Here is a 24,647-nt window from a genome sequence, read left to right as displayed (position 1 = left end):
ACGCTTTACCTTCACTCTGTACATAACTTTTGCTGTAGATAACCGAAATCGAGCATAAAACTACCTGTTTTTCTGGAAAGTACAGCTCCTCCACGCCAGATGGTGGTAGTAATAGGACAAAATACTTTTGCTAATTATGGTTTTTCAAATAACCTGTATTCTCGTTACTCTCCTGTGGTAAGAAACGTTTTATCGCTTCGCATTTAAAACTTACATTAACTTAAAATATAAAACGTGCTTTGTTAACTTGAATTACATTTTTTGTATGTATGTACGTAATATGGTTTGTAACGCGCTAATTTTCGAACAGTTGGTCTCATTTCGATTAAATTTATAAGGTATGTAGGATCTGTCAATAGAATTTTTAATGAAATATTCAATTTTGTAAAATTGTGTTCGCGAGGTCTAAGCTTGCAGCGAACAACTAATATGAATAACGGGGTTAATCCTTACCATAGCTTGTGCTTATATCTCACAATGAAAAACAAAAACATGTATTCGTTTTTATAATTACAAATCCTCTAATGGATCACAATACATTACAGTATATTTGGTAAAAAATTCACAACATAAGTATAATATAAATAGTAATATCAACAGACTCTTATTTACAATGTACAAAATATACAGATACAAAATAATCAACAACGTAATACTACAACGATATGATATTTGGTGTGGCTGCCTCTGCGGACCGTTGAGCGTGGTCGTTAGCTCGAGGCATCGGCCTGAATACATCAGCCTCTTTTAGTAACAGCAAGTTTCAAAATAGACTAATTAGTCTTTGCAAAAGCCGTTCACAATAGCGTGTTAAAATGACGTCCGAGCCAATTGCAAACACTCTATTGGCTCAGGGCAGCGGCTCCACGTAGTTCTCGGGCACGAGCCCCGCCTTGCCGTTGAGGGTGCCGCGCAGCCAGCCGGGCTCCGCCGACGGCGCCACGTTGGTGATGATCTGGTTGGGCTCGAACGACAGCTCGCCCTCCGACTCGCCTAAACACGCGTACAACGTGCGCACACGCCTGTCACACAAATAAACATTTCATTTTTTATTTTGGGGAACTTACAGCTTTATCGTAACTAAACTAAGTATACTAATGTTGTAAATGCGAAAGTCTATCTGTCTGTTCCGCTGGAACGATTTTGATGAAATTTCGTATGCATGTAGTTAAAGACCTCCGTTCAAACATACTTTTTTCAAAAATAAACCCGAAAATGACTAAAAGTGAAAGTTTGTGTGAGAATCATGTCTGTTCCGCTTTCGCAGAGAAAATCACGCGGGCGAAGCCGCGGGCAAAAGCTAGTAACGTATAAACTAGACATTCCACGAATAGCGATTTGGCCGAATACCAAATATTCGGCTATCCACCTGGCCGAATATTCGAATCTGCTGATAGATATACATAATCCGTATATTATGTAAACTCACGTGTGCCTGTGATGCGGGAGTGCGAGCGCTGTGAGTGAGCTGTGTGGCGAGTGTGCGGGGGGCGTGGGTCTGGCAGGGGCTGCGGCGGCGGGCGCGTGGGTGGGGGGAGGCGGCGACGCAGAGTGCGACGACACAGACTCCGCGGAGCTGCTGCTGGACCGGGTCGCGCCTGGGGCACATGCCATCACATGGTCAGAAAAAATAAAATTGATGTTTCGATTTATTTTTTTAAATATGTTAATGTTATTTTTGCCACTGCAATACCATTCACCACTCATCTATTGTTTACTTTTTATAGCGTAGACATAAAGCTACGACCCCGACATATAGCCGCTCGTACAAGAAAGAGATGGGCTGCTTATTAGAAATACAAGAGGCTAGAGACAGAGCGCTGACATCTTTTGTACTCTTAACATGTTTGGCTTGGCTGGGAAGTTGTATAGAAATCTCATTTGATTACATTTGTCCGTCATATATCTGTATCTATATATCTGTATTTATCTAACCGACAACTTTGTGTATCTCACCTGGTCTAAGCGCGGCGGCGGTAGCTGGCGAGAAGTGCTGCAGCAATGCGTGATGTGGCGCCGCGTACCTCACCCCCAGGGCCCCGGGAGCCCCACTTCCCCCTCCGGGAATACCGCCCGGCAGCTGCAGGCCACCGCCTAGACCGTCAGATACTGACAGCCGCTCACAATTTATCTGTAAAACAATTGTTAAATATAGAAATAGAAAGGGTGATAAAACTATAAGTTCCACGGCAACCATTAGGTTTTAGTAGAATTATATTCAAATGTCCCATGTGCAGAAACGTCACTCATTCGGCTGTCTTATCATTGTCAAATCTTTATGTCACATGCCGCAACTATTTAAACAGAATTTTACTATGAAACTTAAAATTAGTAAGTACTCCAGAAGTACTTACTAAATCCATGGTTTAAACTAAAATATGTTTTGTCTCATTCTAATAATGTCAATTATAGTGCAATAGTGGATCATATTTTAGCTTACTCTTATAAATAAGAGGGTTAAGTGTCAAATTATCAAAAATATTATTAATTTAATTTTTAAACAAACTTGTACAAGTTTTTTTTTATCGTGTGACACTTGCGTGTTTACATGTACTTAATGTCATATTAAATAACGATAGAGAGAGACATTGCTTACCATATCATTACGAGCTGACATCGGTATCGACGTCGGAGATGTTCTGCAATAAAAGAAAACTAATTAGCACTGGAATCCATCACTGCGCAGCCGCAGTAGCCGCCTCTGGCCGACGCAGCATATCAAACAATTATTTCGCAAATTTACTTTTCATTTTTTCACATACTGTTACTCTGAATAAAAAATTTTTGGTTTTCAAAATGCATTTTTTTAACTCCACAAATCATGTACACACAACTTGTATCACCAATAAAATCTATAACTCTATAATAAAACAATGAATTCGAGAAATCTAAATCCAATAAAAAATAGATACCCACCCAGCAATAACAAATCCAGACAAGCAGATAATCATTTTCACAAGAACAAACAAAACACAATCACCACACTGCTGTGCGTACAGTTCGCGATCTCTGACAGGACTGTGGTGCCGGCGTGCGCGCGCGCATATATACCGGCGAGGGCGGCAGATGCCACGTGCAGTGCACACCTGCCGCCACAACACCTGGCGAAGCCCTGCGCAGGTATCTGAGGGACTGGACAAGATGTACAGCCTACAGACTCCACTAACCACCCTATAAAACACTTTTCGGGAAAAAAAATAGTTTCAATCACGCACCAAAAAGCATTATGGGATTCCATCATATCGTGTACCATCAAGCACTAATGACAGTACTAGGGATAAAAGTATGATCCAAAACGGCATTGGAATCGAACAAGAATTTATCAACAAACATTGTAAATCTAGATACCGTGGCAAAGTACTACGGTGCAAAAGTAGACTTATAGAGCATAGATAGTGAACTCTATAATGCAATACGTCCTTGCTGTAGTCATTATCCAAATCCATAGGTGTAATGATTAAGGAAAAAGTCCATTCGCCCAGATTATTTAACTGCCACATTGCTATTAAATAAATATTCAACAAGATTTCATTCATTATAAACATTACAACACAATAAGCAGGGGTCGTAAACTGATAACTAATCACACAACCAACTGAACAAATAAAAGAAAAAAATGCAGCCTTGCTGAACAAAAGAGGCAGGTATAGAGATGGGGAGCCATGAATCGGGACCCGTGCCTAATTTTGTAAAACTTTTTGCATACACGTGAACGACTGAAACAAGTAGAAAAAATAACTACTTAGCTATGGTATCAAAACTATGGACAAGGATCTGTCGAAACAATACAGATCTAAAAGTAGGAGTCGAGACAAGAAACCGATAACATTGTCCACAAAACAAACAACTTTCGAAGATATTCAACGACAGAGTCTATTCTTCTAATAAAAGATTAACAAATAGTTGCATTTTTCCGTGAGTGATTTCAAAAAGTTAAATCACTTTCAAGTAAATTTTATTTTCTGTACTATTTGTTGCGCCGTTTCATTTCACCTGTGCTTTGGAAGCCGGCGGTAGACTTAATTAATTTTTTTGACATCAATATGATAATGAATAGTGATGAACATATATCATCCTACATTAAAGAAAGAATATTGAATTTGAATTTGTCCGAAATAATACATATTGCGATAAAATGATTATGATATCGACTGAATATTATTCTAGACATGGTATACATCTAATTCGATTCGAAGGCGAGATGGAATAATAAATTACACTGATTTAAATTTATTCAACGCAAGTAGGTATAGTAATTTTAGAATCAATCATATTCGAATGACGAATGACACAACAAAGTCCTTAACATATAAAAACTCCTTAATACATAACTTTAAGGGGCGGTTATTTTTAAAAATCCTTAGAAAAGGGAGAGATGCAGGAGACAGTGGGTTGCGGAGCCCGAGGCGACAGGTGTGCATTCTTGCGGGCAGCTGCCTCGCTATCTGCGAGGCTTCGCGCAGCTGCCGCGCCGGACCGGTATCTCGCTGTCTGCCGCAAGAGCACAAGATCATCCTAATGATCGTTATTGTACCGTTGCAAATTTGACACGGGCACGATTCGCAGAAAAAAATAAAATTAAATGGAGCGGTTTATAAGAAACCAGAGCAACTCAATGGAATGTATGTGTATCTAAAATCCTACAATGCAACTGAAGAATATTTAATTTAAGAAGCACATTAGATTAAATATGCCGGGATTTATTTAAAAGGATCCATTGTTTTTCCTATTACCCGATTTAATTCCAAATAAAATCCATATTTATGTGCAAAATCACTTGGGGTTACGATCGGGATTTCCTGTACGTAATCCTGAACACCTCGTAAGGGAAGGGGGACGTTACGACGATAAAGTGATGGGGTGACACGACACGCTGATAGCGGAGGCGGTGTACTTCTTATCACCCATTGATTGGGTTTGCGCCAGATATATTGGGAATAAACTGGGAAAATAACGTAAACTCATTTCTGCTTCCATCGTTGCATAACTTTATGCCTTACACATGGATAAACTGATAGCCTTGACCCCACAGAGCCTCAATAAGGTAAATGTCACATATTGACCGAGATCTTTCACTTGAAAGACTTACGCAAATGGGAAATGGGATAGACACGATGCTCTGTATAAATGCGGGAGGGAAAATATATGTTTATAAATTGTTGTATACCTATTGTACTTTTTATTTCAAAGTATGCGTTAATTTTTTATGTTTTTTTTTTATTTTTTATGCAAAACAATGTGACAATGTTATATTGCATTTTATATAAGTGGCATTTAATTCGTGTTTCACTATTCTTTTCAAAATTTTCAGCATTAGGTACTTCACTTTTTAAATTCGATTGAAGGCATCACTGTAACTGCAATTTCATAACATATGTTTATATTTGAATTGGCCAGTAAAAATAAACCCCAATATGGTCAATCGCGTAACAAGCCGAGTTTTATGCCGTCAAGGCGGTCGGTGGGTCGACTATAATGATGATTTCTATTTGTCCCGAGTCATCCTATATACCTTTACAATTAAAGCCTGCGCGAGCGCGGCAGGCGTCTATCTAGTTTTTGTGCAGGTTTTTGCCGCGACAGCTGTTCGTGCACCTCCTTCCCCTCCGCCCCCGCCCCCGCCCATCGCATGTTGGTGCTCTCTCCGACCCACAAACAATATAGCTCGCAGTGAATACTCCGATTCTATATGGACATTGTATCGGCCTCAGCGTGAGGAGGCGATACAGATGTGGAACCAAACAAATCCCAATCCCAACTAATACCTATTATAAATGCGAATGTAAGTTTGTTTGTTTGATAGTTACCTCTTCACGCGTTATCTACTCAATCAATTTTCTTGAAATTTCGCACATGTATAATTAAGAGTATGGAGAAGGACATAGGATATACCTTTCAACCAGGAAAAAATTATTGTTACCCGTGGGATTGGCGAAAACTCGATATGTATTCTATTGTAAGTGGCGCCAAATATAAAAAAGCTAGCTGTCGTTGTGTGTATTTTAAGGCGGCGCTAAATGCTAATCACAAAACTTTGCAATAAAAATACTATATAGCGCGGTGTGTATTCTAAATGCGCAATCGATGTTTTAATTCAACTATCACAATCTCATTTGAATACGAAGAAAAAACTGTTCCCAATGGAATTTAAGCGGGCGTGGCCGCGGGTAAACTGTGATATTGAAGTACCAACATTTATCTAAGAGATGTCGTGTTCCAATATTATGTAAACGTTGATAATTTGTTTTCTATCAAACAATTTTTAATTTGATGGCATCTAGTTCCGAATCTTCATCAATTGGACACTGGGAAGTGGGTCAAATTTAACTTGCAACATAAAGTCACAAAACTGAACGCCAAGTGTTATCACTAATTTAATGTTTCTTCTCGAATCATCGGCTAGTCTAGTCATTACACATAAATACATTTTTTATTGAATGCTTCTGTGTTTGTTAGGAGCCATTCAAGAAGCTCGGAGCACCCGCGAACCTTGCTCATTGTTCCGCATCCGTTACCAGATTCCCTTTCAACGGCTCCCTTTTGTGTGCCATAGAATTAAGAATAATATAAATCGAACAGAAGTATGACAGACGCGGATCTTTGTCATCGCATGACAAGAAAACAATTTATGATATTTCAACCTATGAGGATGTAATTTTCATTGGACTGTCTTAGCTCACTCATACATAAATACTAATAAAATATCTATATACCTCTATTAATAATAAAATAAGAGGACTACTATTTTGAAACTCAAGTACTATTGGGCTGATTTTGACGAAATTTGGCACAGATATCTCTGTGACAAATTTCATAGACCATCACAGTTAAAATAAAAACAAACAAAAGTCAACATATGACATTCCAAATGTCCTCATTATTCCAAATTCTGTGGCAACAGCCAAGGACGAGGCATTTCATGTCTTTTCATAGTTTTTGCTCCAGACGATGCGAGTATCGTGTGTCATTACGCAGCGAAGGGATGGCATATTGATGGATTTATTAAAATTATTACTGGAACCCAATATTGTAAAACGTTGAGCACAGGTAAACATTCCATATGAAATCAGCTAATACATTATAATACGTATTTACTCACGTAGCCATTTGGCTATGGTCGTTTGTAGTTTGTAGTACGTAATAATATATCTGCACATAACCTTTTACGAAAACAAAATACTCAAGAATGTGGATTCGGCGGATTCATAACGGTAAGACGAATAAACTTTAAGGAAACGTTATAACACTATAATAAAATTAGGGACACATCAATCTCGCATGTCACTTCTACATTGCAGCTCCCTGACCTGACTGACGTTTACACTTCACGAGCGGTGCTGCATCAGATTTCTCAGAAATTAGACTTATCTTGGTATGCTGTATTGGTGAAAACTGTACAACATAAAGTCCTACAGTGCAACCTTCAACGAAGCTTTATCGCTCAACAGGAATTTTACGTCTATTTCCGAAAACAAAACTTCGACGTCGCACTCATGGCGGAACCATACGTTGGTGCCTAAAGTAATCTTTTACAGACCATCCAATACGAAGAAACGACCAAGACCTTCCTGAAATGTATACACCACATGGTATCTAGTCTGAAGAAGATAAATGGAAGCTAATAGCTAATTTTCATGAAAGATGAAGTAGACGCATGCTGCTACTGTATACAGTAGCAGAAGAGGCAGCGTGTGTCTACAAAATTCTATAGTATTACATTCAAATCCGAATATGAGACAGTTTTGTGCCAATAAAAAAAAAAAATAAAAAAAAAAACTGTACAACAACAACTGGGCGACATTTTTTTATAATATGTCATAAGGAATGCACGCGTGTCTCATATATTTATCTGAGTTTTCAACACACTTGCTGTCGCTACCTATAATAAACCTTTCAATAAAACATTGGTGCAAACCTTGAGTGTGTTTAAAAGTTACCTGTTTATTAGCATTCCTTGTCAGCAGTGTCCGTTCCGAAGCGCTAGTGATGTTTAGCGTAGCGAAATGCATAATTATATTATAAATGCAAATGTCCGTCTGTCATGCTTTCACGTCTAAACCGCTGGGCCAATTTCGATGACATTTAGAATACATATTATAGTTTATGACCCCGTGCCTGTGAAGGTCTAATAAAGGCTTGGGCTATGGCTCCGTGGGCTCCGTCGATATAACACGTTGTCAGTCCATTATTATCCATAGATTTCGACATTCGTGTTCTTTTCGAGTGTGTTTTGTCGCTAATTGCTAACACTGGTGCGTTGTTTACATTTTATTTGAACTAACCCAACTTTTTGACATCGAAGTCCTATGAATCTACACACAATGCCTGCGTTGTTCATCGACGGCCGTCAAAACGACGGAGGACGCAGCCAACGCAGAATTTGTATGAAGCTTCGACTTACATCAAAGTAACGTCGATATAATAGCTATAAAAAATAATGCAGCACGACGGAGCTGCAACGTACTGCGTCGTTGCAACGGAGCACGACTGAGACGACAGACGCAAAAGCCTACTAAACGCACTGACATATACAATATACAAGCCACACAGAAGAATCACAACACTATGGACAGATGGCGCACTTGTCGACTCACGAGAAAAACTAGGGAGCCTAGAACAATCTCCGACATGACACGCAGTTTCCCTCGCCTGGCCCGAAGGTCTCTCCTTTGTGGCGGTCGAGCATGTCCCGCTCCCGCCGCTACAGATATCGATCGTCGAGTTTTCAAAGTGAGATGTGTCTCACTTTGAAAAAGCGAACCAATCACATTGCGGCATGTATACACCAATCGGTAAGCTGTGTCTCATTGCGCATCGTCTCGATAGTGAGATGTGAACAGTAAAGTCGTTGTTCACACAGCATCGTGCGTCATCACCTGTCGCCGTTGTGCTGCGGCTGCCAGTCGTCCAGCAGCGTCTCCACCAGCACGTTGTAGAACTTGAGCTCGAGGATGGAGGCCACAGTCTCCCGCTCGGCTCTGAGCAGAGTGGGCCCGAAGCACACGGCCAGGTTGGACGGCGTCATCAGGTTCTTGTCGCTGTTCGCCGCCACCCTGGCGCACAACACATCGGGTCAATTGGCTACTTCACTGGGTATAAAATACATACGTGTATTTGAATAACCAAATCCAATAGCTAAATGTCACTTTAATTGATCAGTTTTATTAATTACGAGATTTACTATTACTTATTTTTATATTTTGTTTCAGTAAACGATGATTTCATTAAATGGAAAGTATCCAATTCATTAATAAGTATGAATTTCAAAAATAAAATAAAATACTTAACAAAGAAAAACGCTGGGGAAAATATGGCCGTTTCTGTTTAGATAACATAATTATGTCTTCCATTTTGAATGAAAAATTGAATGACTCCATTCAAAACGGGATTTGACAAGATAAAGATATGATGATTAAAAAAAACATGGAAATTGCAATTACCACAGGTATATTCTTGGTATAAAGATTTCCTTGAGAGTATTGATGTTTCAAGAAAAATCCACAAAAATATTAGCACATGGCACAGGCCAGTACCAGTAGACACTCACTTCCTGAGATGCGCGAGCACGATGTGCAGCATGTCCTGGTTGCGCGACGGCAGCTGCAGCACCAGCGCGGCCACGGCCGCCAGCCGCTCCGACCGCCGCTCGCACTTGGCGGCGGCGATGAACTGTCGGTGCAGGCGGCGCGTGAGCAGCGGCTCCGGCAGCGCGCGCAGGTAGCCCTTGAGCGCCGACGTCAGCGTCTTGGTCTCCCACTGCAGCGGGTCCGCCAGCGCCGGCGGCAGCCGCCGCGGCTCGCGCGCCGCCGCCTCCAGCCGCGCCACCTTCGACGCCACGCCCGCCACGCGGTACAGACCCTGTCGCCGCACACACAAGGTCACATGATACAACGGACACATTCATATCATCTGTGAAGCAATGCAGATTCCTCGAGCGTTTAATAGTAGATCAGCATCAATTGCAGCCCGAGACATTTAGGCGCACGAGCGCAGCCAGACCTTCGAGGCAAGTACTTACTGCAGAGAATATTTTAAAGCTAAAATTTTGGTGAACACCTATTTTTGGGAAGACATGAGTGGAATCGTGGCTGACCTGTTCGTCCAGGCCGCGGCGCTCGATCTCTGCGACGAGCGCGGTCACGAAGTGGAAGCCGGCGTCGTCCAGCAGGCCGGGCTCGGCGGCGGGCGCGGCGCCGCGTGCGGGCGCAGGCGGAGCCGCCGCCAGCGCCCGCAGCCACGCGCTGCGGTCGCGCTCACTCAGCGCCTGCAGCGTCAGCGCCGCGCGCGCGCTCTCCGCCGGCACCGCCTGCGGACCACCGCGCGCCACTCTACAGCTTCTACTGGTGCAATGGAGGATTCCGAAACCGGGTATGTTCCAAAATGTATACAATTTACTAATCTGAGCGATATTTCCTTGTTGCCGACATGAATCTAGCCGCCATCTTGACTATCCTGGCCGTGTCGATTGGCGCGCTATTTTTGTTGATTCGTAATATGTCCCCAAAATAGTTCGTAATTTCCTCTATATGAAAAATATGACTCGACGAAAAAACCTAATAACATGTTTATGATTCTAACACAAATTAGTACACATGATTATATTTAAATTTCTAAAGTACTACAAGAAGGTCTATCTTCTAGTCGTTCTTTACAAATTCCTCTCGGAATTACCCAATGCACTATACTAGAATGCACTCGACGTATATAACATTCCACTCAGTGCAGCGCCAGACGAGCGAGTATTCACTCTCTGTCTTTGTCTAACCTATATACTACAATCATTTTATGATAAAAGATCGCAACAATCTGAGAAGCTCTTCCTTTTTTTGGAATCTGATCACAGGAAATTATGCTACATCATATTTTACTGTATTTTAATTAGATTATAGTTTTTTATTAATAATTAACGACAAAAATTTCGGTAACCACAATGTTTTTAATTGTAACAGCCGTAACGTGGAATACCCATCCTTACTACCTATTCTGGGCTCTATATTAGAGGCACAGAGTGCGAGCGGGCGCCCGGCCTCACCTCCCAGCAGAAGCGGCGGTCGACGCTGGCGTCGCCGCTGGGCCGCGCGCCGCACACGCACACGCTCTCCGCACACCCCGCCTGCACGCACACACACACACACGACATTATTTATTATACTCAGCCATCTTATTGTTTGGTAATTCTTTGTCTCCTTTTATGCAATAAAATTATATCAAACAAGCGACACAAATTTCAAACCTTTCCATCACTTGAACCTACACCGTCCGTGAGAGGGCTCTACCTCTGGGCGAGTGCGACAAAGAGAAGCAGACGTACCGCCTTGACGTTGATCTGGTTGTAGGGCACGAGCGTGAGCAGCCGCGAGTCGCGGCGGTAGACGCAGTAATGCTTGGCCCAGGCGGAGCCGAACGCCTTCCGCTCCAGCACGAATACGTAGCCCGCGCGCGACACGCCGCCCTCCTCGCTCTCCTCTTCTTTGTTCTGTTGTTCAAATTCTTCACTCTTTATCCAACTTAACATCACTCATGACATACATCACTTAATGACAAATCTGCCGTCGAATTCCAATGCGCAGCTGAATAAGAAGGGCGCAAATACAAACTGTACAAGATGGAAAAAATATGAGTAAGAGTTGCTAAAAAGTACGTAAGTAAAGTAAATTACCTAAATAATGACTATTCGTTATTGTCTCTTAGACCACGTTGTCCTGATCTTATGGTTCCGTTATTCATAAGGAAAAACGGAACACATATTAATTCGCTAATAACAAAATGTCAGAGAGTTCTTCCAGAGATTCCACTAACGATCTAGACACGACACGATGTCGCGTTCTCGCGTGATTACAAAAGTATGACAAAAATAAACATCATGAATTATTATGAAGTCAGTGAATACCTGTCTCGCCTCCATCATCTTCTTCATGAGCGACTCTGTCTGCTTGCTGGTCTCCTCGAAGTTGCTGCGCGTCTGCAACACACACACTCACACTCAACACACACAAAACTCATGCAGTTAAAGACAGTTTTTGTCTGGCTGATTTGGGGACATGGATTTTATTATTTATTAGTTAGTTAAAACCGCTAAAGTCGATGATCATTGCCTTTAGCGGCATTAACAATGAGCTTCTGCTGAGGATACAATCTATTACACAGTGAATTATTTGACACAAACAAAATACAAAACAGGAACTAAAACATGTTCACAAGTGATCTATAAAAATCTAGTTATTCCTAAAACACTCAAAAACAATACAAAATAATCATGGAATTAATATTGTGTAACACTTTGCAGGTCTGATCTGTCAAATTGATGGAATGTGTAGTTAAATTGTGTTACATACAAGCAAAAAAAAAAACAGATATTGTTTATGTATTTCTAAACTATTTTAACTTCATAACTGCAAACTCTGTCTATCACACAACTGCAAATTTTCATAATCAATGAATTGTTAGATGAATGTTTGGAAGCATGAAAAATCTGTGGGCAAAGCGAGGCTTTACCAGTCATCGTCCTCTTCTACTTTGAAACTCAGCACATTGGTCCAATTCTCAAGTCGAACTCGAATCGTAAACCTATATACACAAAAGTTTATGTCTTTTGGAAAATGAGACAATCGATACACGATTTAAAGAATACACGCAAGCATTCGAGGAAGACATGAATCACGATAAGTTTGGCTGAAAGCACTCGCCCTGTGTGGACTCACCCGCTGTATGCGCAGCTGCAGATCGCGCACACGCGGCTCCGCGTCCGCGTGCACGTCGTGCGCCGTGTGGTGGAAGGTCCACCAGCCGAACACGAAGCCCAGCAGCGTCTCCACCAGCTCGAACTTCTTGCGCTCCTGCACGGCCTGCAGCTGGAACACGTACTCCAGCGACGCGCGGCAGAAGTCGCGCTCCGCCATGTCCATCGCCGCGTCGGCCTGACACAATACCGACCGTAACGTTCGACATACTCCCGAATTACTCCTTTTGTTATACATTTAATTAAGTCACATACATACGCAATGCAATGAACAATAAATAAAATTATATACAGATTATACAGAGATGATGGGTTCCGTTTCAAATCTATTTTATGCAAACTATTTTGACACGAAAATTCGTGCAAAAATAAATAATTAGAAATTGAAGATTCAGTAGATTAGATTAGTCAAGGCATTTGCCTTTTCTGATTTCCAATTTACGCCGCCAAACTACGCCATACAAACAACAACATACAAATTAACAAACCTAGGGGTGAATTCATCATTCCATAATATTTTTTCAAATAATATTTTCCTTCTGCAAAATGCTATTTCTATCTACGCTGGTAATATAGAGTAAACAACAATGAACGACCTTCGCGACGTCACCATGACAACTAAAGTATATATGATGAAGTAAAGTATATATAGATGTTAAGAGTCCACATCGTGACTCACCGACATGTTGATGCAAATCACGCTGTTGCCGGCGCGATTGTCTCTCCATTCGCATAATATTTCTGTAGTCTCGACGTGACAATACTATTTTCTAGTATAGAAATGAACCGATGAGGTAGTCATTGAAAAATTGCTATAGGCACTAGGAACTCTCATCTTCTTTCTCACTAATATCAGATTTTATTAGTCTCATCTGACATGACGTGTGTGTTTGTGCGCATGCGCGCGGAACTTTCGCAAATTCACTAAGTTAAGCCACCGTTAGACCCACCTCCTGGAAGACGTTCTCCTGCTTCTTGGTGGAGAGCGAGAGCGTCCGCTCCTGGCTCTGGCAGAACTTGGCGGTCTTCTTGTCGAACTTCTTCTTGCCCTCCTGAAACAAACATTCACCAACATTAGAACACCAATAAATACCAGGTGCCCGTTGGAGTCACGACATCGCCAAGGTTGGAGGCTCGTTTTGGAGAAGATAGTGAAGCTTGGCGTGATTAGAGAAGGCTTATGAACTACAGTTGACGAAATTAACTACAGAAGAAGAATATTAAAATACATATGTTCAATATTATAAGATCCCGGTAATTATTTTTTATACAAAGCATTTATTCAAAAACTAGCTGCGCCCCGGAACTTCGCTCCCGTGGGAATTTCAGGATAAAAAGTACCCTATGTGTTATTCCAGGTTATTTTCCACTCGTGTACCAAATTTCATAACAATCAGTTCAGTACATAAGGCGTGAAGAGGTAACAAACAAACGTACTTTCGCATTTATAATATTAGTTGGGATTAGACACTTGTAATAAGACACTTATCTGTGTCGGTATTTGGTCATAAATAAATAAATAGAAACAACAAATCACACAGATTGAGCTAGCCCCGAAGTAAGTTCGAGACTTGTGTTATGGGATACTAACTCAACGATACTATATTTTATGACATTATATCATTTTCAGTTCTCTGTAGCCTAATGGCATGATGGCCATTCGACCAGCGGCCGAATAACTATGCATTGCAAAGAACTGTATGAGCACAACCCACTCGATACAATAGAAACGATAGGAACAGTCACCACCACTTGACTCGCCGTCTGCGGTCGTCGAGGCGGGCGACATTTCTATTGTTTCTCGAAATTAAGGCAGATGTGCTAAAAATCCGAAGACAATTATATATGTTCTATTCGTAAGTAAAAGTGCATTTGCAATAAGCCCGCTCGAAGCCTGGTGTTTCTTATTTCATTATTTAAATAGTTATTTGATCCTAATTTAATAATACGGAGCAATAATATTGTGTGTCTGATGTCCTAAGAGATAAGAACAGCCTTAGCCTAATAGCCAACAACAGGCCAGAAATTGGCCAGGATAAATGGATAGAAAAGTGACGACTGACATGGATGTCTGTCTGGTAATTAATCAATTGAAATTCTAACCACGGCCTAACCCTATTAGCATTCACACCGCGTTCCTGTTGCGTCATCTTATCAACAACACATTATACAATTCATTCAAATGACATAACTGCGCACACGCCGGTCAGCGTCCAAATCCAAACTGGTCGCAGAAAGCGAAAGCGGTCGCCGGTCCGACATGTCCTCTATTTTTTATATATGCATAATTAAATCATATCACTTAAAGAGTAGCTCGGTGGCGCAGTGTAGTGCAATGTTCGGTAACTAAGTGGATGGGTAACCAAAAATGTATTATCTCGAGCCCTTTCACGCAAATTAAATATGCAAATAAAATAAAAAAATCTGATCTTTTTTTTAATTACAAATTTAAGTGGGTTTGACCTCTATCTAGCTAGATTAGAAGCAGAGATAAAGTTTAAATAACTTACGCAAGTATAATTATATAAGTAAATATTTTTACTTAACCTGTGGCGTTACTATTGCAACCTACCAATCCCACCATCCACATACAAATCAAGTTTCACCCTCATTTTCATTTCACTCATAATCGATATCAATAATGGTGATTATCAGTGAAACTGTAGAGAAACTTGAAGACTTAGTAGATGTTTCAGATAGCGTTGATGGAACTATTAGTTTAGAAAACGCCGTTGGGCGTCAATCACGACGTCGTGATCAATCTTCGCCATTACTCTATTTGCGATTTACCTTAGATCAAACACCAAAATAATTTTAATAGGTATTCCGAAGAAGATTAAGTTACCTACTACTTACCTACTTTGTGGGGTAATAAGGGCGATTGAACCGTAGGGTGTACAGTCTTCTATCTATACGAAATGTCTTTCACCAGAAGACTTTTGCCGCAAGACGTGTTCAAAAATTGTATAAAGTCATGTGAACGCCAGAATCAACTTGCCAAGAATAATTTTGTTCTATTACTATGGGATCTATTATGGAGTGGAGACAGACTTTGCTCATTTGTTCAGGGATTTGAAAAATATATAATATAATATGTATTACTTGTAAGATACATTGTGTTTTCATGCGATGGCCAAGTCGATCTATTTATTTAAAACCTAAAAGATTTTTAATATTGATATGAGATTGAGATTTTTAATAAATAATTAACTTGCGTAATAACTTAAGACAGAAAGTCCCTTAAGTAGGGACTAAATAAATTAATCGACTTGGTATTACATGGATCTCACAACTTTTTACGGTAGAAAAACTGAGCTGCGAGACTTGGGATTTTTACAGCATGTTTTTGATGGCATTACCTTGACGGCCCCAATGTGCTCCTTCCGGAATTTCTCTAGAGGCTGGATGATCTGCTCGTGTGCACGCCCCAACTGTAAAAAAAAATAACATTATTAGTCTTGACTTATTTATTGTTTGTATTAGAGAAAACCCTAGAAATAGCCAGGGCACCTAAAGGCCCTAGCGGCACTGATTAATTGTACGCCAGCTTTCAAATGTAGTTATAGTGAAATAAAGTATTGAAAGTATAAACGAACAACATTTTGCTGCTTTAAAATGTCTACAATTGCGAACTGATCCAGAATACTTCACACATTAGTATCTGGGATACTAATGCAGCCCTACTAATATTATAGACGAAAGTTTATGAGAATGGAGCGACGTGTGTGATGTACTGTGTAGGCGCGAGGTGGGATCCACAATGGTGGAAAGATCAAGGCTGTTTCTCACACTAGTCATTTGTGAGATGCAAATGCAATAGACAATATAGTCACGTTTTACTGTCGTTAAATGATCTAATTTTATTACTTTAAGGTTTCCGACTAAGTTGAAATTTCTAAATCTATTGACATTACAATAATATTACGAAGTTTAATTTGTTGATGGAATTACTAATTATTCGTTTGTATGCTCACAGTTAAATATAAACCGAGGAAATAAATATAAAACGACGCAAACCTATCGATTTATATGTATATGTATTAAGAAAATGGAAATTTATCGCTATGACACAGATATTATAATATGTGTAAAGAAAAAGTTATTTATATTCAATACTAGCGGCCCGCCCCGGCTTCGCGCGGGTAAACCATAATAAAAAGTAGCCTATATCAATCCTGAAGGTTTCGTCTATCTCTGTGCCAAATTTCATAAAAATCGCCCTAGTAGTTTTATGTTACAAACAAAAATACAAATCTTTTTCTTTATAATATTATGTTCAATATTGGGTTCAAAACTATATTGTCTTACGAAACCGGCAGCCGCAATGCAGATTGTTAAATAAACACATTGACAGTTACAAAATATTCCGCTTGCACACAATGGCTGGTCTCGGTTCATTATTGATATGATAACGGCTGTGCTGTCGTCGGCTCCTTGCGCTCCGTGCAATCCATGCAACATACTTTAATAAAATAGTGTTCGCTCATATTCATAAAGGTCACAGAAGCTACAATGCTTGAATCTTAGTAAAAAAAAATAGGGGAATTTGGCATTTCCCTTTTTTACTCTTTTTATGTGACGTTGAAACTAGGTACTCTGTATTGAATGTATTTCAACGTGCTAAATATATTGAACTGGAGGCACAGTATTTGTTTCGTATCATGACAATAATAGACATAAGGCCTGGAGGAGGACTTAGGTTACATAGAACTAAGACCCAAGGCACAGCAGTCATTCGCGGTCACAATCGATATCCTATACGATACGTTGCCCAATTTGTTCATTATTTTTATTCACAAGTTTAATGTAGTTTGTGTTGTCGTTTTGCTTGCAATGACCGGACCTTTATAATCTATGCTAATGAATCCTGTTCATTGAATGTGATCCTTCCGCTCACGTGCGCCACGTGTGAACAGTAAAAGTGACGCAGACGCACGCACTTCGCGTATTGTACCAATCTAACACGAGAAAGTTTTTTCAAGGTCACAACCTGGGGTAATAGAGGCCTGACATTCTTTTATGCTTCAGAGGAAGCAAAACTTTTTACTTGTCTGAGATAGTAGAGTTCGGAGAACAATCTACCTACTATTGCTCTCATCTACGTTTGAATCAGAGCAAACCTTCACTCTAGAATCCGCATAACGACATGAAAATCCTTTTTCATTCTTTTCAACACAGCATTTAATACAAAAACCATAAATGCCATGCTATGCGTGATAAAGGCCACGGGTATATGGCATTTCTCAATAGAGATCGAGAGATCTAGGTACAGTCGGCTTGGCGTACATCAAAACAAGCGTATTTTGAGAGCGCGTGAGTGAGCTCCTTGCCTTATGCCCACTCCTCAGGGGCCTTTGGGAGTCGACGAAATGTTCCACATTTGTCTTTATTCGTAATTATGTGCCGTAACGGGTGTAACCCAACAATATATCGTTATGTTTCGATTACTATGAATCGCGTACCAATCAAGCCAGCAGCGCTACGCCGACCTTCCCGGCGTAACCTGATCGCTACCGTTGTCAACTCGCGCCATTACACATTTGTTCAATTGTTCGCTTCACGCTGACCGTTTTATCTGATAAACGATAGTACGAGGCGCTCTATTTAGTTTACTTGATAACGAAATCATGGCTGTACTTCATTCCAAGGGCAAATAATAAAATTATTACAAACATGTGAATAAATCATAAGTTTGACGAAAAATTCAATAATTTTTATTTGTAAAAGCTTATAAAAATTATGTAGCGTTATAAAAAGAAGAACATTCCACCACTAAATGCGTGATGGTATTAAAAGTCTAAGTTATTCTACTTATTTTAATAATGACCTTTAATTGCGAGCGAAGGAGCCAATTAAATAGAAAATGTCAGCAACTTGAAGTGGCCCAGGCTGCCCCGCCAGCCCAGCCACTGAGCCAATTATAAAGAAAATGAAGTGGTAAATACTAAATAGAAAACTTGGAGGGCATTTTTATAGGACCTCCGTCCGTGGCTTAATGGGGTGTAAACTTTGCAAATGTTTCAACGTAATATGTTTTATCTGGGTTCGAGACTACTCTGCATACTGTATAAGACAGATGCATAGCCATGACAAGCATAAGTAGGTACCCGCTTATTCTATTTTTTTAAATTTGGTATTAGTACATTATTTATTTAAACTACATTGAACTTTGCAAAAAATATGTACAAATGGTGGACTTAACGCCATATTATGGCATTCTCCAACAGTCAACCATAAAACCAAATGGACCAAATAGAGCTATAGCATTGTGGTGGGATAAAGAGCAACTAATTAGCTGGGGATAATGTGGGGCAAATCTTTACTAGAGAGAAATAAAAACATATAGTTAGCGCGAAGATCCGTAAAGAACAGTAGAAAAAAAAAGATTTTGAGTTAATTTTTCAGGATGACAATATGAGACACTGCAATCTATCTCCTTGTAACTTTTACAATTAGTAGATACTGACCATGCGCTCCCGCTCGTCCTCTATGCAGCGGATGAGGTGCGCGAAGTGATGCAGAGAGTGCGATATGACGCGCTCGTCCTCCGTCATGGACGCGCCGATGCACGCGAACTCGAACTGCTCCATGCTGGACGCCAGCGCCAGTTGCGCGGCTCCGAGACCTGAACAAATTGATCCATTAGACTGGGCTCATACCGTCCGGGCTCCAAGCTTGCCCGGATTCGTTTTGTTTCTGCTGGCTGTCCGGGAGAGTTATTCAAAACCGACGTTTTTTTGTTCTAACGAATGTATGGACGTAATAATTAAATGAGACAACATTTAACTTTCACCTAATCAATATTTCTGTCCACTAGCCCTATATCCATACGGAATGTACGGCGTCATGTCCTCGGTGTAATGCAATAAAGGTATGGTATCATCGCCGTGGCATTAGACAGTTGCATGCGATAACCTTGCATTCAAACTGCAGTTGCACATTGCATGGCGAACGTGCAGCTATTTCTTATGAATGCCCGCGAATTCCAGAATTATATTCAGCATTGAAATTAATTAATACAATGTCAATGTACAGGTACTCGTATCGGTTACCGATGAGTAATACGCAGATCTTTCGTCTGTATAGTTAACTAGCGGCCCGGTCCGGCTTCGCTCGGGTAAAAACATAATAAATTATATCCGCTAGTTCAAAATAAAACAAATACATACTTCCTACTAATATTATAAAAAAAAATTGTATTTGTAATGGATAAACCTAAAAACTACGGGACTGATTTTGATAAATTTTGGCACAGATATAGACGAAACGGTCAGGAGTTATTATTTCTTATATTTTTTTAATATAAATTATTTCTGACAGGCAAACCTTACGAGAGATTATTTAATGACCTACCTATCGGTATATAATCGAGTGCCCAGCGCAACAGTTTATGACTGAGGTTGAGTGGCACTAAATTCGTCCGATAATTGTTTTATGTTTATGAACGGAGCACAGTCGAAGGGGAAATTGATTTACTCTGCGTGGATCTTCATTTCTGTGGAATAGGCGGATGGATCTTGATCTAGATGCATTGGAGAGAGCTCTTCCTAGATACTCCTCATTCTTCTCAGACACGATCGTCGATTACGGGTCCTTTTGTGAAATTCCACGGAGTCCCAACTATGCTACAATGCTATTTTAATAGTCAACTAGTGCAATGCAACAATAAAGTAAGACAACCAATTTAGCGTGCGTGTGCGCATGACGCATAGCAGGCGACGCGACGTAAACAATGCGCCGGCGACGAGCGATAATGTGCTGGTCACTTCACACATCGCATACCTACACTAAACTACACAGTGTACACGAGAGACCAAGCTTCCGCTAACTACTTTGATAACAGAAGTGCGGTTTTATTTATAATCGCACATTAAGAGCTACGATCTTACAGATGAAGTTCCTGACCTATGGATAGCGACCAACTATTTGTGAACAAAGTTAGAAATAAAAGAATTATTATAAACTAGCTTTTGCCCGCGGCTTCGCACGCGTGAATTTCAGTTGTCAAAAGGAATCGAAGTAAAATTCCAGTTATTCTTTTATCGCGTATTCTAAGACTGGTATTACTATTATTCAAATTCGTATTTTTGTCATCTTTAGTTCCATTTCCCATTTCCCGCTACGATTTCCGCTACGTGTCTCGTTCCGAAACTTGTCCTGTCCCGTTTCCTAGAAATCGTCCCATGTCGTTGCCCGCAACGTGCCCCATCCCATTTCCCGCTACGTGTCCCACTCCCGCCTCCCGTAACGCGTGCCGAACATTTCATGGACCTTCTCTTCAAAAATAATAAATTTCCACCTCTACATCATTCCCCTAGAGATGCAATTTTCATAGAGATTCAATTTCAAAATATTACCAACTACAAAATAAAATAAAAAAATTTATGTGTCTCACTTCAAAAATGACAAAGTTTCATAAAAACTTGCAACCCCTATTTCACCCCTATAGGGATGTAATTTTCAAAATCTAATTAATGCATTATTATTCTTTACCAATCACAAATTTAAATAAAAAAATTCATGTGTGTTACTTCAGAAATGACGATGTTTCATACAAACTTGCAACCCCTATTTCACCCCCTTCAGGTTGGAATTTTGAAATTTCCTTTCTTAGCGGACATCTCCTAGTCACAATCTACCTTCCTGCCAAATTTCATCTTCATGGGCTCAGTAGTTTTCAAGATTTCGTGATGCGTGTTTGAGTGAATGAGTGTTTTTCGCTTTTTAATATATATAGATAAGTCCTTGCAGTCAGTCAGTCATGAAGCTTGTACTCTTGTGAGTTTCTGCTCTGTCCATGCAACACTACAATACACATGTAATAAGCTGCCTTTGCTGTGATTTGCAGAGCACTAATTAAAACAGCCATTGACACACATACCACCTCTGCTGAGCCGTGAAAAACTTTTACAATATTACATTTCTTGTCTCAAACACTAATTTAGAAAATATTTACAATATGTAGCATTCTTAGACATTCATACATCATTATTTAGACATTGCTAAATGTACAAGATTTATGTTTCTTTGAACATTAATTTATAAGAACTTGAACATTATCCGTTCATGTTTCACTTTAGCTGAAGTTGCCTCACATCTGTTACTTTTAACAACAATACACATATATGGGTGACCAGTGTATGCTTTAGTGGCTAAATTAATCCAAGTAAGGTCAAGCCTCCAAAGGTGGACCAGTGTGTTAACCAACCTCAGAGTTCATACTGTAGACAGTGGGACACAATAGCAAAAACAATAGATAAACAATCAACATGTGTCAACTCATCAAGAATGGAATTAGTGTTGATTTATCTATGGACTTATATTCATTATTGAATCAACAGACCCTTGTCCCTACTCATACACACATATTGTTATCATCAAGTGCTGGGTCTTAATTCTTTGGTTAAGTCATCATGTATCAATGGTGTTATTAGACATTAAACTGTGTAAAGATGCACCACTATTGAGATATGATTAACCTTAGCAAAACCAAACCCTGGGTATTGTTCTCTTGGCATTGGCAAACAGCTGCCATGACTTCATTGCACAACCACTGCTATCAGTTATTACAGATAACAAATCATATGTGCTCGTAACCACAGCACAAATTGAATGCTCTGACTCACTTTGTTATAAAATTATAGGTAATAATTTGATATGTTGTCACAAAATGATACGGAACATTATTTAGCAATGCTTGGATGGCATTACAATCATTGCACATTATGAAATTGCCAATTGAAGAGTGTGCAAACAGGTTTACTACATGTTAAATTATGTAAGAAGTGTGTTTGTTAAATCTTAATATTGTTCTGTCCCAGCTGATAATATTTTATACAGTTGTGATCACATGGAGTACATTGGTATCGTCTCATCAAGACAAATGTAATAAACACTTGCATAATAGGATCATTGTTTTGACATATAAGCTTATAAGTTTGTTTAAGTTTTGATTTTATGATAATAAATAACTTTTCCAGATATTTACTTATTAAAAATGATGATGATTTTATGTAGGCTCATTGATATTACTTCATCACATGTTATCTCTCGCAGTTAACTGTAAAGCTTTTGTCTTCATTCAGAATGAAACACTCACAAGATAAGCAATGGTGAGAAATTATCTGCAAAGATAAATTTAATCACTTATAAATGACTTAAATCATAAGCATTAGCTTACTAAAAACATTTTTTAAATGTCCATGTACTTTATTAGTTCATATATGAAATTAACTTACCTATACATAAAAGTTAATATTTTAAAAAAATTACATTATGCATGTCAGTCAAATAAACTGCCTTACTAAAACGACATTCTAAACTTTATATTCGTGATAATTTAAGTTTTGAAACAACAATAAATAGCACCTATATGGTCTGTAGACATATAAAGTGTACTGCTGCACATCCACCCACACTACACTAGGAATTAGAAAACAGGATTTTGAATTATGCAAATGTTGGCAGCGTCTGAGTCGCTCGTATCTCATTAGATAACAGTTATGGGTTGTTTGTTTACATTCTATATTGATATAGTTTCATAACTTTTACATTTTATGGTTATTATTAGCATGAACATGATTTTATTACATGCTATATCACTAAGTTTGAATCAAATTAAAAATAATTAAAATTAATATAAGTTTAGGGAGTTTCAATTTGCCTGAGTACCTATATGATATTGTTAAATTGTTATAAATAAAATATAAAAAAGTAATTACACAGTACTATTCAGTTGTCAAAACAATAACACTTGTCACACATAAAAAAGCATGCATATACTATACGTAATATGACAATATGCCATTTCTTGATAAATATCTCACTCATTTGCTATTGTCTAAAGAAGGAGGTCATTCATACTTGTGAGCTAAATGTAGGTGGAACCAATATTATTTATACTAATTAGTGTGCCATGCCATTGGTTTGTTTTCTAATATGGTTATTTGATGTGGGCAATTTAGGGCATCTATTAATATGCTTAAACAGATATAAACTAAAATGTTTCTTTTTGTCAGAAAAATCCTGGCATTAGTTAATGAGGAACATAGGTAAACAACTAATAACTATAGATAAGACGACTCACGTTTGGCAGCCTGCACGACATCCTTGACTTCCTTGATGAGCCGTTTGATCTGCTGGCTGGTGCGGTCGAGCTCCTTCTCGTGGCGCTGCAGGTTCTCGCGGAAGGCAGGGCTGTCCGCCAGGCACTCCGTGAACTCCAGCGGCTGCAAGCCCACGCCCATCCTCCTGGCAGCTGGATCACGGTCACAATCACTATACTTTCACTGCGCGCCCGCCCTCGGGGCCATGGCAACGCGACACTAAAACGTTCCACACGGACGGAATTAATTACACGTCGGGGACGAATTCAAGCCGACGATATGCTAAAATACCGATAAAATGGAATAAAAAAGCTAAATATCTTCGTTTCAGTCGAATTGATATGCAACCACTCACTGCGTAGCTGTCACTCTACTAGTGGAATTACCATAATCATAACATGGATATGGAGGTAGTAGGATTTTATAAACTTGGTGGTAGTAGTTTTCTGTTTTTTCACAACTCTTCATTTTCACAAACTACTTTATCGATTCGACTAAATCATAATTATTACACACTTATCAAAAATAGAATTATTGTAACTATAGAATAATATAATACATATAATATTTGATGGAAATATTCTAATTCTACTACGAACATACTTTTCATATATGGCAACATTAATTTTATTTATCTGCTGAATTATTTTTTTTGTTCTACTTGTAGCGCTTATGTTGGTATTATCTCAATGGATATTGCGAATGAAAATAAATATTAAACGTTTTTATTATTTTTCAAGTTTGCTGTGTATTGCCAGGTAGATGTGTCGCCATCATGGTTTATTATTCCGTGGTCGCCACCA

The 24,647-nt window shown here is 39.4% G+C and overlaps 1 protein-coding gene across 2 annotated transcripts; it reads right to left on the bottom strand.

The window, feature by feature from the left end:
- Positions 1-493: 493 nt before the first annotated feature.
- Graf (GTPase regulator associated with FAK) lies at positions 494-24,232 on the bottom strand. Of its 2 annotated transcripts, XM_053760479.2 has the most exons (15): positions 23,826-24,231; positions 19,207-19,364; positions 16,099-16,170; positions 13,690-13,791; positions 12,702-12,917; positions 11,891-11,962; positions 11,312-11,476; positions 11,033-11,113; positions 10,094-10,306; positions 9,548-9,858; positions 8,877-9,053; positions 2,597-2,639; positions 1,957-2,131; positions 1,430-1,598; positions 494-1,022 (listed from the first exon to the last, which is right to left on the bottom strand). In XM_053760479.2, the coding sequence occupies exons 1-15, from the start codon at positions 23,983-23,985 to the stop codon at positions 851-853; spliced, it is 2,286 nt and encodes a 761-aa protein (XP_053616454.1). In that variant the 5' UTR covers positions 23,986-24,231; the 3' UTR covers positions 494-850. The 2 variants fall into 2 exon arrangements, with proteins under 2 accessions (XP_053616454.1, XP_053616455.1); XM_053760480.2 differs by lacking the exon at positions 11,891-11,962 and having other exon boundaries at positions 23,826-24,232.
- Between the last annotated feature and the right edge of the window lie 415 nt (positions 24,233-24,647).

The sequence above is a fragment of the Plodia interpunctella genome, chromosome 20, assembly GCF_027563975.2.
Source record: "Plodia interpunctella isolate USDA-ARS_2022_Savannah chromosome 20, ilPloInte3.2, whole genome shotgun sequence".
NCBI classification, from domain to species: domain Eukaryota; kingdom Metazoa; phylum Arthropoda; class Insecta; order Lepidoptera; family Pyralidae; genus Plodia; species Plodia interpunctella.
This window is presented reverse-complemented; position numbering and strand designations above follow the sequence as displayed.

Coding starts and splice junctions, on each gene's coding strand:
- Graf (XM_053760479.2), bottom strand. CDS start 23,985: ATGGGCGTGGGCTTGCAGCCGCTGGAGTTCACGGAGTGCCTGGCGGAC. Junction 10,307..11,032: donor ACCGCCGCTTCTGCTGGGAG/GTGAGGCCGGGC, acceptor GGTGGTCCGCAG/GCGGTGCCGGCGGAGAGCGC. Junction 9,054..9,547: donor GTGCTCGCGCATCTCAGGAA/GTGAGTGTCTAC, acceptor GTTGTGCGCCAG/GGTGGCGGCGAACAGCGACA.